Below are 15,439 nucleotides of genomic sequence, written 5' to 3' on the forward strand. Positions count from 1 at the left end.
GACATAGGTGCCACTTGTATTTTTTTCAAGGCACTCTGCTCCTCCCACCCAGCTTAAAATACGCTGCCAAGCTTAGTCGTGTTTCATTAGGACGCAGTTTTTCCGACAGCTCTGCTCTTCACCTGAGGACGGCTGCTTGTATTGTGGCCGAAACGTCGTGAGAATTTTATTATGTTTGATTTTTATTATTTTATAATTTCCCTTCTACGTGACTTTACCGAAAGATCCAAGAAAATGAATCCCTACAATCACAAAAGCTTTAAATCGAAATTGTATTTTTGACTTTGTTTCCCTTAAAACAAAAAAACTCCCCACAACAAACGTGGTCATAGCTAACATAGCCATGTTTTTGGGAAGTGCTCGCAATGTCACATGATCTTTGACTTGAGCCATCATCCGAGGCATCACAAACACAGGATCCTCACATCCCTCCTGGCTCCCCCGCAAAAAACACAAACCGCCAACTCCATCACGCGTCGCACCATCAGCCACGTCCCTTGCACGGGGTAGTGATCCCGCCTAGATAGGGCTGTCTGCTCCCATCGCGATCGCAGGGAAGGTGAGAATCTTGGGGTTCAAATTGCACAGCTGTCGCTGTCCCCGCATGCATGTTAACGAGTTGTCTCGGTCGCCGCAGCCAACGTTTTATTTTTGGCGATTCTACGCACTCTCCAAGCGCTAATAGATGTCCGTATGACTTCCTGGCAGTGGTTATTTATTTTTTGAGCGTCTGCCTTGCGTGCCCGGTGTTTATTTGACGTTATTATTCCTTTGGTAGAGGGGCCACGGGGGGTGGGAAATTAAGTAGCCCTCGGACGCGATTTGTTTTTAATTGGCGAGCACAAACAATTGTGTGTGTGTGTGTGTGCACGCTGTGAGGAAGCAGTGTCGAGTGCGAATACTCACCGAGTTTCTTTACCCTTATCGATAAGCAATTGTGTGTTTGGCAGAGAGAGTTTTGGTGTGGCAGCTATTTGCCCCGTGCTGTGTGCCTGCCCCTGCCACCTTCAATTTCTGCCGCCCACTCAAACTAAAATTATTTTTAAAAATATAATAATGGGGTTTTCCCATTTTTTTTCTAGCAACAAAACTGAAACCTTTTCACAAGGAATCGTGTGTGCATTAACCACAATACTTGTGGTCAAGATGCAAACAGAAAACGCACGCTGATAATAAAGGGGAAAACCCCTATTATTATATTTTGGTACTGGCAAAGGAGGTCTAATGATATTAAAAAAATCTTTTTTTATTTTACCGGGTAAGGCCAACTGAGCTATATAGCTCTTTTCAGAAGCGACGTGGCCACAAATGATAGTGGCTTATCATCATGTGGAAATTTAAATGCATGTTGATTCTAAATGTGGAGGGAAAACTGGAGGACCTGGATAAAAATCCACACGACCGTGGGGAAAACATGCAAACTCCATACATATAGCAGGCGTCAGGGTCGGAATCGAACCCACGACCTGCATACAAGGCGAGGTAGTTAACATCTCGCGTCCATGGAAATTCACTACCTACGAGCCTCACTGCACATGATTTAATTTTTTTGAAAGGGGTTCCAAATGAAAATGAAATGTAGCCGCGTGCGCCGCTATGTTTGTAAAGCCTGCACGCTTGTACTAAGGCAAACAACATGAATTCACTTGTAATTCATTTCGGCGCTGCTGCACATTGAAGAGTCGTGCACAATGCGCATATTTAACCCTTTCTGGTTCCGAGACGTCTGCAAGTTGTAAGGTGGGTCCCGTCCAACGCTGAATCTCGGAACGCGCGAGCGTTTTGCGTTAATTTTGTTTAGAGAGGCATTGCGTCGGTTGTTTTTCAAGACATTGTACTCGCCACAGATAACTGAGGTAACAGGACCGCACCCTACGATAGCTGGCGACAAACTGCCAAGCCCTCCCGCGTGGCCTTGTGAGATCCTCAGTACGTCTTCCGACCTAAAGACGTAGAAATAGAGTTCTCAGAACAGAATCAGAAGAAAAACCGACGACATAAACGTACATCACCGGATTGGGTAAGGGTTAATAAATGTGTTAATCTCGCCAACCCGTGCTTTGTTTTTGTTTTTCCACAGGGCAGCGATGAAGCGGCATGGGATGACATCTGGGCAAGCAGGAAAATTATTTTATTTCCCAGCCTCTAATAATCGACGCAAAATTGATTTGGAATAAAATTTTAAAACCCTATAAATTGAGGAATCAATTCGTTAAAGCCATCCTGAGCTATTTTTTGTTGTTGCTTTAATCTATTTTCTTTCCAATGAAACTTAACTTGGCACCGTGGAAAAGATCGGTTACAACCAGCCTAAGGACGACCAAAACAAAACATTGAAATTAAGAGATTGCAGGGAAGAGGTAATCGGTCAGCGGAACCCTACGCAGCTTAGCAAACTATGTTTTTTAATCGACAACGCTAGCACAGAAGCAGCAGCAGCAGCAAATGCAAATGTTGACTCCAGTGGAAGGATGGTGAGAGACGAACGAACAATTCACTTGCCACAGCATCTCCAGATTGACACCTGAAGTAGCACCAGTGGAGGCCACTGAACCCGAGTGTCGACTGCGAGCGAGCACAGCTAAAACTGGCCAATCGGCGGACTCGCGTCGCGATGAAGGGACTCACGGGAAGCCACACTCAGCCGCAGCTGAGCTCGATGGCTTCCGGCGGCAGTCTGGGCGGCCTCAGCGGGGGCGGCGGCCCCATGATGTCGGACGAGACGCTGCGGGCCACGGCGGTGGGCGACGGCTCGCGGAGGGCCTACATGCTGGGGCCTCCGCCGCCGCTGCTGGAGCACGTGGCGGGGGGGGGCCCGCCGTCCGTGGCGGCGCACCACGGCCTCATCATGCCCGGCGTGCCGCCCCACGGTGGCGCCGCGTCGGTGTCGCGCGCCTCCATGCAGGTGGAGATGGCGGGGATGGCGGGCAGCGGCTCCCACCCACACGGGTTCCCGCTCGTGCTCACCGAGCAGCTGAGCGCCAGCAGCACCTTCCCCAGGTGATGCCGCCGCGTGACCGATCGTCGTCTGATGCAAGTTCGAGGCTTCCGCAGGAACTAAACACAATTTTAAATCGCAGGCAGCGATGCTCCAGCGATACCAAACTGCAATAACAAATGCAAAGCCGTGGCAGTGATTGCTGACGTGAAATTACCGGAGTGCTCCGAACTTAAATTTTAAAGAATGTTTTTTTAAAAATCTCTCATTAATCACCCCCGCCGATATGCGTCCAAACCAATCGGCTCTTGGAGGCGGAGAACAGTGCAGTAAAAATAAATTGTTCTACTGTACTTCCACCACCGTAACAGACCCACACTGAGCGGCGAGGTGAAGTCTGATCAAATAGCCCCCACGACCAACGTGGCGTGAGGGCGTCCTCATACAGCAGTGGATTAACAAAAGCGCCGTAATGTGGAATGAAGCTTCGAACTTGTGTCGGAGAGTCTGGGACGAGCGGCCCTGGGCACAACATCAGAGCTGTTTTGGTTTTCGATTGCATCTCACTTTACTTTTTTTATGCTTTTATTGCTACACAACGCGAGCCCGCTACAATACGCCGATGTGTATCTATAACATCAGAGCTGTTTCTTTGTTGTTTTGGTTTTGGATTGCATCTCACTTTATTATTATTTTTAAATGCTTTCATTGCTAAACAACGCGAGCCCGCTACAATACGCCGATCGCCATTGGAATGGAACAAAAATTCCGCGAGCAGCAACTCCAATTTGCTGCGGCGGAAACGTACAAAGTGGGGGGGCGGGGGGGGGGGAATTGCACTCGCTGCCCCAGCCAATTGGGAACCACGTGCAGGGACATGAGGATTTATATGGGGAAAGGGAAAGGTGACTAATATACTGAGGGAAAACCAGGGACGGGGGGAGTGGGGGAGGGGGGAAGATAGAAGCAAAGGAGTACCCCTACAAATGAAAAAAACATACATATGGGCTTATGCACTAACCTCCCACCGCTCAAGGATTCGCTCCGACCCGTTCACGGCTGAGGGACACAGCCCCTCTTTGCACCCGTCCCCATCTCCCGACCTCTTCGCCCGTGCCCCTCATTTTAGGCTCCGTAGGAAGGGGCACCCCCTGGTCCTCACTTTATAGTTTTAAAAAAGTCTCGGTCTTCGAAACTTTTTGTTTGGCAGAAAAGTGCCCTGCGTTAATCACCGGAACAGCTGGTGTGCTTAGTGAACATCAGCACTGGGGAACACACGGAGCTCTCCATGGTGCTGAGTGTGCCTTCTTACAGGACCACGCGAGCCATGGACCAGCTAATGGCACTTGACCCGACAATTCCAAAGGCTAAATGGGAGACGTTTGTCCCCTTTTTGCGTAAAACACACGCATTACAATTTTACATTTTCTTTGCACGCGAGAATACACGGGTTTCCAGCCATCCAACAGGTTACGCATTCGACCGGCGTAATTTCCATTTAATTGGTGCGGCAGATATGTTAATTGTAGAATCGTAGCGCGTGATTTATGTTGCTGTGTATTTGAAGCACGGTAGCCTGTGGCCTGTAAGACTGACACATCCATATACATAGCATATTTCATTTATCCATCTGTGAGTCTGCCTGTCAGCTATTCACAGCACTTACTTGAATAATTTTTGGCTGAACATAGTCGAGTAAAGACTCATTCCCACTGGCAGGAACCAGGGACTTGTGGTATTGATCACGACCTATGCATAATCTATGAATTTGGATCTAGGCTAAACAAATAGATACAACTTTTCACAAATGCCAATTTAGATTCATAATCCATCATTTCCCTCCCCTGGTAATCTGGTTAATTGTCATGATTGGAGGTCACGATTAATTCAAGTATTTATTCTTTACATTGAGGTGAATGGTAGTGCTGCTAGTGACTGCAAGGACATTAACTGAATATGTGCAAATATGAAAAAACATACACTGTTACATACGTGATTCAATGAATTTATCGTGGCGAGCGTAGAAATTGATGTGAATTGATTAATCCATGCATCATTCATGATGCTTTCCTTCTGAGCCTAACGAGGTTTCAGGTTACTCGAGCAATGCTGTTAAGGAACGGCATTGGCGGTAATTAGGAAATTAGCTTGGAGAAGATTCACCCCGTTTGTAGGATGGGCTGCAGCTTATTGCTGATGTATATTGGGTGACTGGGACAGGGTGGGAGCCTTATCCTGAAAGAGTCGCTCATGGGAACATGCTCATCACAAATACAACAGCACTTCTTTCTGGGATTTGAGTTCAAAGGTCCTTCAATCTCTCTACGAGCCATCTGCCTTTTTCAAGTTATCAAACATAAACTGATCGCGAAGCCCCTGTGTGTGTTTCGAGTGATTGTTTTATATATGCCATCATTTCATTATTCTGTGAGTCATAACTGCATTAGGTTGCTTGTGAAGGTCGGTTGAATGGATAAAACATTTTCTTACGGGTCACCTTCATACGTTTGAACATTTGTTAAAATAAATAGAACCCTTGTGTCCTGACTTTTGGACCACCCTGCATAACTCTTTACAAGCAGTGGAGAGTGGTGGTGCACTGGTTTGCTTCCGAGCTACGCCTAACATCAGTGGCGGGTGATTGCCGATCTATCCCGAACCCCCTCGTCACCGCCCTCCGTCTTTGCGAACTCGTGCTAACCAGCTCGGTGAAGTATGATGGTCACACAACCCTCGTGACTGATGCAGCGAGGGGAGCCCTCCATACAGCAGTAATTGGAATACGAAATTAAACTAGGAGTCACGACACCGTGATTAATACACCCACATCTGCCACATCCAATAAAATACAATTTTCATTTTAAAAATCTATTGTTTATTAGCTTTCTCTTTTACAGATCATGAGCATATTCATTGGGCGCTATTACAGATTATAATGTGTTCATTTTTGCAGAATTTACGGCCTGTTTTATTGACCCTTTTTATTTTATACGAGTGAGTGGGCTGTCCCCTTGCTTACTCTCCTCTTTGGCGTCACACTCCACAACGTGACACTATGGGCAACCAACCCCAATGTCCAACACCGCGTGCGGAGGCCTTCATCCGGCATTCAATTGATCGTGGCCTACTCTCGACGATGAATTAATTTCTCAAAACATTTCACGAACATCTAACGGGCCGAACCCCAGCGACTCGAACCTCACACGTGTCCTCCCCCCCCCCCTCCTCGCAGGATGCACCACTACGCTGGCGGCGGAGGTGGTGGCGGTGGCATCAGCATGATGTCCGGTGGTGGCGGGGGCGGTGGCGGCGGCGGCATCCTGCCCTCGCCCTCCTACTACGACCCGCGAGACGACGGCTCCATGACGCTGGCGCACCCGGGCAGCCTCTCGGGCCGCATCCACCGCCTGCCCACCAACCTGTTGGACCAGTTCGAGCGACAGCTGCCGATGCACGGGCGCGACGGCTTCCGCACGCTGCAGTACCAGCGCCTCACCCTCGAGCAGCGCAGCAACAGCTCGGGGCGCATCCGCCACCTCGTGCACTCGGTGCAGCGCCTCTTCACCAAGTCGCACTCGCTCGAGGGGCCCGGCAAGGGCCTCAACGGCGGCCTGAGGGCCGACGCGCACCGCCGCCAAGGCAAGGGTGGCAAGGACCGCCGCGCGCAACAGGACGCCGCTGCCGCCGCCGCTGCCGCCAAACAAGTGAAGCCCGGGGCGGCGGGGCCGGCGGGCGCCGGCGGGGGAGCGGCCCCGCCGGTGGGCGGCACGCTCGACAAGGCCTGCAGCGGCAGCGCGGGGGGATCGTCTGCCAGCAGCTGGTGGAGCTCCGACACGACCCTCGACCACCACCACCACCAGCAGCAGCAGCAGCACCACCACATGGGCGTTGGGATTGGCATTCTGACATCACCGGTGGGAGGGATGGGGGGCCTGTCGTGCTCCGGTGGAGGCCTCCAGGCCATGGGGCTTCATGGAGCCGGGCCGCCCGGTGGTGGTGGTGGTGGTGGTGGCGGCGGCGGAGGGAGATTTGGGATGGTGCCGACAGGCGGAGGCTGTGGGATGCCGCCGGTGGGGATGGTGGGGTCCGGCGGTGGCGGTGGCGGCGGGGGAATCAGCATGGCGAGCACCGCGCTCGGCATGGGCATCCTGAGCTCGGCGGGTGGCTTGGGGCCCGGCTCGGAGCCCCCCGGAGCGTCGTACTACATGGACCCGCCGTGCCCCAGCTACGACGAGCTGCCCCCGCCAGGCACGGGCGGCAGTGGCGGTGGCCCCTCCTCGTCTGCGTTGGCCTCAGCCTCGATGTCGGCGCAAACGGCCGATGAGGCAAAGTACATCAAGCACGGCACGTGGACGGCTCTCACCATCAACAAGGCGCAGGAGGTGTACCGCAAGGCGTCCCTCAACCTGGAGCGGGGAGACAAGTCGGGGCCCTGCCACTATCTTCAGGTGCAGTTCCTTTCATCTGATGATCTCCAGAAATGTTTGTTCATTCTCCAGTTCACTTCTGTGCAATTGTTTTGTTCCTTAATCGAGTGGTTGTTGTAGAGTATAGATCCTCAGAATTCGTCATCATTATCGTCAGCCCATGATCGCTAAACTGCTGGATGAAGGCCTCCCAAAGCGTCCACAACCTCTCATGATCCCGATTTGATGAACTGTAACTAACTTTAACTGGCATTTGATTTCACAATTATTTCACTAGAAAGCCAAAAATGGTAACTCGTATTTACATCTAAAAGTTATTGTAGCAGAAGTGGCCAAGTGAGTTGGCACTGCTGAGAACCTGCGTTCAGCTGTAGGAAGCTGCCTCTGTGATTAAACCAGGTTTTCATGTGTTGTGAGTTAATGGTCGCAGCCCAGTCATATAAAATGTGGTTTTGCATATTTCACAAAGGGCTGCCCCTCGTTCTGTGAGGACATTGCCACCACTTGAAGGAAATTCAGAAGCAGTTCAATGATATCTGTTGTCTAACAGGAAGGGTTGTACTCCTCTTTGAGACAAATGGATTCTTCATCTCAAGATATGACACCGATAGTTGGGACTCATTTGGAAAAAGACAACATTTCAAGGCCTCCTGGCTTTACAAGGCCGGTTTGCTGCTTATGCCGTTTAAATAAGGGGCGTGATTTTCCCCACGTGGAGAGAAGCTGAATCATCATGAAGTCAAGCCAACAACTAGGTTCATGAAAACAAAAGTTGCCACTCAAAGATAAATAACAATGGCACCAATACCAAATGTACTCGTGACTGATTTTCTACGGCACCTAGGGATAGAGTTCGTGTCGACCCTTTATAAATCTGTATTGCATTGTACTGTGCTGTTGTTTACTTCCCACAACGTGGTGCCTATTTTATTGAGCCTGCAGGAGTGGGGTGATGGGCAATAGATGGCATGAGAGGTAATTCAATTGCAACGGCATGCTATTAAGCAGGGCTTCATTTGAGCTGGAAAATATTTTCACACATGGCACACCAGTCACGTACCGACTCCAATCTACCAGCGACCCAGAAAACATTCACAGTGAGAAATCAAGCCCTTGCTATGAGGGTAGCTTAAGCAGAACCCAATTAAAATAGCAGCAGTGGCTTTCATAGATGTCTGCACAAGTGAAAGCAGTCACTGTTTAAGACGTGTGTCAGATTCGTCTCCCTATGCAAGGTTTTAACGCCCCATAGTGCACGATACCACAAGGTGGTGAGGAGGAGAACTGGAGGGGTGGGTGGGGGGGGTCTCTGTGGACGAAGTGAGTGTGGAGTTGACCTGGAGTTGACCTTCATCACTCCGTATTCCCGGGGAGGTTCGCTCACCAGACACGCTCCACACTGCGTCTCTAGAGAGCGTGACACGAGCCAGTGGTCCACAACATTTTTTGGTGTGGCGGTTTCAACCCAAATCAAGACCGCTGTTCTTTGTGCTCCTCCGGGCCAGTCCTCGTATCCCCTCTAGGTTACTAAGGCCACAATAAAGAGAGAACACACGTCCGCTCCTCTCGTCAATGCGGCGTTAGTCATGAATTTTTTTTATGTTGTGTATTTGGGCACCGTGGTGGAGAAATTTTAATTGCCTCACCTGGTATATAGGTCATGGGTTCCATCCCTACCCTGATACCTGTATATTTGGAGTTTGCATGTTCTCTCTCCCCATGGTTGCGTAGATTTTTTTCCGGGTCCTCCGGTTTTTCCATCGACATTTATAAACACGCGTTTAGGGGATTTGGCTGCTAAAAATTTCCACGTCATAAGCCACTTTGCTGAGCTATCATTTGTGGCCAAGTTGCTTCTGAAAAAGAGCTAAATAGCTCAGTGGGCCTTACCTGATAAAATAAAAAAGTGTATTTTTGTTACTTTTTTTAGTACACGAGTGTGTATGCCTGCGCGAGTCTCACTCACCTGGCTGACGCAGCTGGCCTGGCCGACGGTACTCATGGCTAAGTGGATCTTACCTGGCAAAATGAAACAATGCATATATTCGCTTAGTTTAGTGTGTTTTATGTTTGCGCGATTTGTCACCGCGACGTGGCACAGTATCCATGCAGCAGCCTTCACCTCCAAACCCCCCCCACCTCCACCGCCCCCCACCCCTGCCCACCCCCAACCATTTCCCCCGAGAGCCCCGTGGCTTGCGATCCGTCGGACTGATTCCCGACGCGACTGGCACCGCCAGGTCCCGCGCGAAGGCTGGAGCACGCTGCCCGAGAGCGGCGGCCGCAGCGGCGACAGCGAGATCCCGTGCCGCCGCATGCGCAGCGGCAGCTACATCAAGGCGATGGACGAGGAGGAGACCGACGAGGAGGACGAGGACGAGGAGGAGGAGGAGGAAGAGGAGGAGGACAGGGCACGCGAGGATCGCGACGACGAGGGAGACGACGACGAGGCGGACGAGGCGGCCGACGAGATGGAGGCGGCGCCGCTGCCCAAGCTGTCGCTGCACGGCGCGTGCCGGCGCGAGAGCTACCTCAAGGCGACGGGACAGCAGAGCCTGGGCCAGAGCCTGAACGAGCAGGCCTGTCTCAAGTGAGCGCCACGTGCCGCCGCCTACCACCACCTACCACCACGTGCCACCACGTGCCACCGCCTACCGCCACCTACCACCGCCTACCACCGCCTACCGCCACCTACCACCACCTACCACCACCTAACACCACTTACTACCGCCTACCTCCGCCTACCGCAACCTACCACCACATACCACCACCTACCACCGCCTGCCTCCACCTACCGCCAACTACCACCACCTACTGCCACGTGCCGCCATCTACCACCACCTACCACCACCTACCACCGCCTACCTCCGCCTACCGCAACCTACCACCACCTACCACCACGTACCACCGCCTACCTCCGCCTACCGCCAACTACCACCACCTACTGCCACGTGCCGCCACCTACCACCACCTACCACCACCTACCACCGCCTACCACCGCTGCCGTGTTCACTTTGTCATGCGATCATCCTTCAATTCACTCGCGCATTAATAGGCTAATTTGTTCTTTCGTTCGTTTGACCACTCGTTTGGGTGGTTGCTCATTGATTTACCTGTTAATTCAGCCATTCATTAATGCATGCATTCAGCCATTTAGCATTTCATTGCATTACTTGCATTCACAATTTTGCTCGTTCATTTATTTGCTCAATGATTCTATCTCTCACCCATTCATTCACTGATGTTCTCATTCAACCATCCATTCAGTTGTTCACTCATTCGTTTATTTATTCCTTCAGTCACCCATTCTCTCAATCCTTAATTGGGATGACCAGGGGGGGGGCACGCCTGACGGACACGTCCACTGCAGAGATGGAGCGATGAAATCAACCCCTTGTGTAGAACAGTGAAGGACATCGGCTGCTTGGGGAGGCTTTCATCAAGCAGTAGAGCGATCGTGGCCGGTGGTGGTGATGATGATTATTATAATGGTTTGCACACTCGTTCTTAAATCCCCCCCCCCCTCACCTGGGTCCACCCAGCAGTATAAATGGGGACACCACAGTCGATCAATGTGGTGATGTAAATCGTGGGTATTCACACATCTTCCAGGAAGCAGGCAAAAGACCCCTCTCGAGAGCAGCTCCTTTGAGCTCCCTCTAGCGGAGGCTCTCCATCCGCCAGCAGTGGCCTGAGCAAGAAAATTGCAGGGCTGCACCTTTAACTCATAACAGTGGCGGTGACGGCAGTGGCTAGATACTAACTACCTCGCCTGGGATACAGGAGGTCGTGGGCTCGATCCGGACCCTGACGCCTGTATATTTGGACTTTGCTTGTTCTCCCCATGGTCGAGTGGATTTGTATGCCTGCCCTCCGCTTTTTCCCTCCACATTTAGAATCAACGTGCGTTTAGAGCATTTGGCTGCTGCTCTACATTTCCACCTGATAAGCCTCTTCGTTGAGCGATCATTTGTGGCCAGGTCCGCTTCTGAAAAACAGCTGTATTAGCTCAGTGGGCCTTGCCTGGTGAGATAAAAAAAAAAGAGTTTGTTTGTTTGAAGAGCTGCTGAGCGACGGCTTGAAAAGCGGCGCATGTTTCCCCCGACAGGAGCTCCCCGAAGATCTACGCGCGGAGCCACAGCTACCTGCGCGCAGTGAGCGAGGTGTCCATCAACCGCAGCATGGAGAGCCTGGACCCGAGCACGCTGCTCGGCTCGCCCAAGTTCCGCTCGCGCAACGAGAGCTACATGCGAGCCATGAGCACCATCAGCCAGGCAAGCTGCATCAGCCAGGTGAGTGAGACTCACGCGTGCGCGCACACTTCTCACGTGCTAAGAAACTACAAACGTTTTATTTTACCAGGTAAGGCCCCGCTGAGCTATATAGCTCCATTTCAGAAACGACCTGGCCACAAATTATCGCTCAACGAAGTGGCTTATCATGTGGAAATGTACATAGCACGTTGATTCCAAATGTGGAGGGAAAAACCGGAGGACCCAGAGAAGAGAGCATTGCTGACTCAAAATATACAGCAGCAGGCGTCAGGGTCGAATCCACGACCTCCTGTATACCAGCCGAGGTAGTTAACATCTCGCGACACACAACCCATCGTTGCATAACCACTGCGCATGAGCGGCGAGTACCACCAGGTAAAACAGTGGCATCAGCCAGGTGAGCTACAACATGCTGGGGGGGGTGGGGGGAGGGGGTTGGGGGGAAGTGCAGAGGGTAGGGGGAGAAGGGGGAGGGACAGCAGACACATGGGGTGAAGCACAAGATTACTGCGGGGTGGATAGCAGCATGTCCCCCTCTTGTGTGTGGGTTTTCTTCATGTATTCCAGTTTCCTTTGACTTGAAGCCAAACGCTCCTTCCTAAATGTTGCAGGAAACCTCCCCAAAGAAAGATTCTTGAGACTCGGTGAGACTTCCCTGGCTACATACTTAGGATTACAATTGTTGATATGAATCATCAACATTGCTATTATTACTATTATAATCATACTTAATTGCATTATTAGTTTCAGGGAGCATGAAGATGATGTCTCGAGAGAGAGAGAGAGAGAGCGGGTGCAGGAGTGAGCAGGCTAACACGGAGAGTAACACCTCAAGGCTGTTACAGCGTCCGTCCGGCACATCTGCGCAGTGCTGCTGTGGCGACACGGGCGAATCTGCATACTAAATCTTGATCCCCTCTCATTATTTGTTTCGTTTCATCGTCCGCGCATAATCGTGCCCGCGAGAGCTCGCTCCCCTCTCTCTTACCCGTCCCGATCATCGCTGGAGCACTGCCGCCAATTCGTTGCTGCTCGATGGCGCAGGGGAGTTGATTTGTGCTAGGAGCACCTTGGAGAGGGTGGGTGGGGGGGAGATCGAGTGATGCACACCAACACCGTGGAGATAATGGGCCAGCGATAGCAAGGGCAGTCACCTGACGGCAAAGTCGGATAAGGTGACCGCGGTGGCTCGGTGGTCAAGGGACACTTGAGCCTGGCAACACTGAGATCCTGGGTACGGATGCGGGCAGACACCCCTGGTTATCAAACTGGGTTCCCAAACGGTAGCGAGCTGACGGTCCAGAGTGGTTACCAATGGCTACACCGCGCACAAAACTCGCCACAATGAAATTTGGTTCGTCACCTAATTTGCCAAAATTTCAACTCTGAGATGTACAAAAAAAATAACTTTGATTGACATGAGACGAACACTCTTTGCAGGGCATCTGTATAAATGTATGTAAGGCATGTCTCTAGTGTACATGAAGACACCTCATGAAGTGACCTCAGAAGTATTTCTGTGTGGTTACCTTCTGGAGTCATTCTCTGACGCAGTGTGATGCACTGCTCAACTGCAGTGTTCCCAATGTGTAGTTTTACATTTCTGAATGCCATTACAGGGCGCCAATAGCACAATTAGAGTGATGACCCTCGAGGGCACAGTGGCCTTCATGGTCTTTCCTATGAAGGTCTAATGTTGCTTTGCTGGACACTGAGCTGGTCCCGCATTGGCTTCTGTTCAATAATAATAATAAAGATAATTGTAATCGATATTTATTTACCCAGGACAGCCTCACTGAGTCTCTAGGCCAGGGTTTTTACAAACATTCAGTTCTCACAGTGCACCGTGGTTCACTTGTCCAGGTTTTCCCTGAAAATGGAAATTAGGTCGTTACGTGTTGCACTCGCCTGATGATTGCCAAACACATTCCACTCCAAGTAGAGAGCGCCGATTCAAATTGAGAGCACTATCTCCATCACGAGGGACACGCACAGGCACACATAATAGCACAAAGACAATTATCCCCCTCGTGTATAGTCTTTTACAGACTGTAAGGTCAAGTGCTGTTAGCGAGCACCTATGAAAGCCTGGAAGGCGTGTACGGCATACCGTGTCCACTCATACGGTTTACCCGTATTTTTGTACAGGGAAATTGAGTTTTCAGGTCCATACGGCGTACAGCCGTTTCAATCCGGGTAAAAAACAAATTGTCTATTTGTTTGTGTTTCTCCCTTGTGATGGGACATTGTAGGATGAACGTTGAGATTTATAAGGGCACGGGGTTAACAATAAGGTCTGAATTGGTTTGTAATAAGGTAGGGCACTGATGAGGGGTTGACAGGTATGGTATGATTTCGATTTACAGCTTTCGTGACTACAGGGATTCCTCTTCTTGGTTCTTTTGGTAAAGTCACGTAGAAGGGAGATAATAAAATAATAAGAAATAAAACATAATAAAATAATACAATTCTCACGACGTTTCAGCCACAACGCAAGCAGCCATCCTCAGGTGAAGAACAGGTCTGTCGGAAAGACAGCGTCTGAATGAACACCGCCAAGCTTGGCGGCGTATATTTAAGCTGGGTTAGGGGCAAATTCCTTTGTCAAGGCGCTCTTCCCCCCCTAACCCAGCTTAAATATACGCTACCAAGCTTGGCGGTGTTCATTCAGACACTGTCTTTCCGACAGACCTGTTCTTCACCTGAGGACGGCTGCTTGTGTTGTGGCCGAAACGTCGTGAGAATTGTATTATTTTATTATGGTTTATTATTTATTATTTTATTATCTCCCTTCTACGTGACTTTACCGAAAGAACCAAGAAGAGGTATGGTGTGGTATGGCCCCACCACGTCCGCCCGTCCACTCTTGTCTCCATCGTGCTGTCGTTTCCAGACCCCGGACCGGTTCAGATAATGACCACTGATGTTGGTCGTGATGAAGACTGTAATTCAAATCGCCGGGTCTGTAGCGTAGTGCCCTAAATCACTCCACTATCGCTCCCCGCCGCTCCACACACGCATACACAAGTGCACATAAAAGATCTGCATATTGATCGTCAGGCACGTGCAGCATGTAAATGACATCCTATGTTGATACAAATGCAGGCAAAGTAGTGAATTCGTGCGCGTAGTGAGTCGTGAAGAACGGAGATCGGGAGATTCTGTTTTGGTGTAGACTCACCGGCTGTCAACATGCAGCTTAATCCGCGCACCGCATCGGCATTTTCACTTCTTTTTCCTCGCCACTTGTGGCTGTGCATGATATGACACGTGCCCACAATCACGTAAATGAACAGTTCCTATCTGTGTCCCTTTGTGTCTGCGTGTTTGTGTGCACGTGACTGTAAGCGCATTTCTATGTGTGTCAGAGTGTGTACACATTTCTACGTACTGCGTGAATGTGTGCTTTTGTGTGCTCGCTTTTATGTGTGTGTGTGTGTTTACACATTTGTACATGTGGGAGTCTTTGTGTGTGAATGTGTGTGTTGGTGCGCTCACTTTTGTGTGCATGTGTTTGATTATATACGGGAGTCATTGTTATCCTGTGCGTGAGCGTGTGCGTTTGTGTGTCTGTCTGTGTGGGGAGTGGCAGTGTAGTGGTTACCACACCGCTGCTACGAATCTGGCTACCCGCTTATGACCACAATTGGTGACAAATATTACGAACCGGTCCTGGGTTTCCCCTAGGTCGACTCAGCCTCAAATCAGTGACTTGTGCAGTGTGTAAACATCACCATCGAGGAGCTAAAGGCGGCTGGGCGTGGTGCTGGCCACCCACCCACCCCCTGCGCCGTGTCGCG

The 15,439-nt window shown here is 50.7% G+C and overlaps 1 protein-coding gene across 1 annotated transcript in view; it reads left to right on the forward strand.

Moving 5' to 3' along the window:
- The first annotated feature begins 6,281 nt into the window (after window positions 1-6,281).
- LOC144718562 (disks large-associated protein 1-like) overlaps window positions 6,282-15,439 on the forward strand; it is a 36,095-nt gene continuing 26,937 nt past the window's right edge. The window contains exons 1-3 of the mRNA XM_078593933.1: window positions 6,282-7,386; window positions 9,606-9,955; window positions 11,474-11,639. Coding sequence (XP_078450059.1) covers window positions 6,301-7,386; window positions 9,606-9,955; window positions 11,474-11,639 — 1,602 coding nt within the window. The 5' untranslated portion in view covers window positions 6,282-6,300. The remainder of the gene's footprint in view (window positions 7,387-9,605; window positions 9,956-11,473; window positions 11,640-15,439) is intronic.

The sequence above is a fragment of the Lampetra planeri genome, chromosome 5 (genome assembly GCF_965212315.1).
Source record: "Lampetra planeri chromosome 5, kcLamPlan1.2.h2, whole genome shotgun sequence".
In the NCBI taxonomy this organism is placed as follows: Eukaryota; Metazoa; Chordata; class Hyperoartia; order Petromyzontiformes; family Petromyzontidae; genus Lampetra; species Lampetra planeri.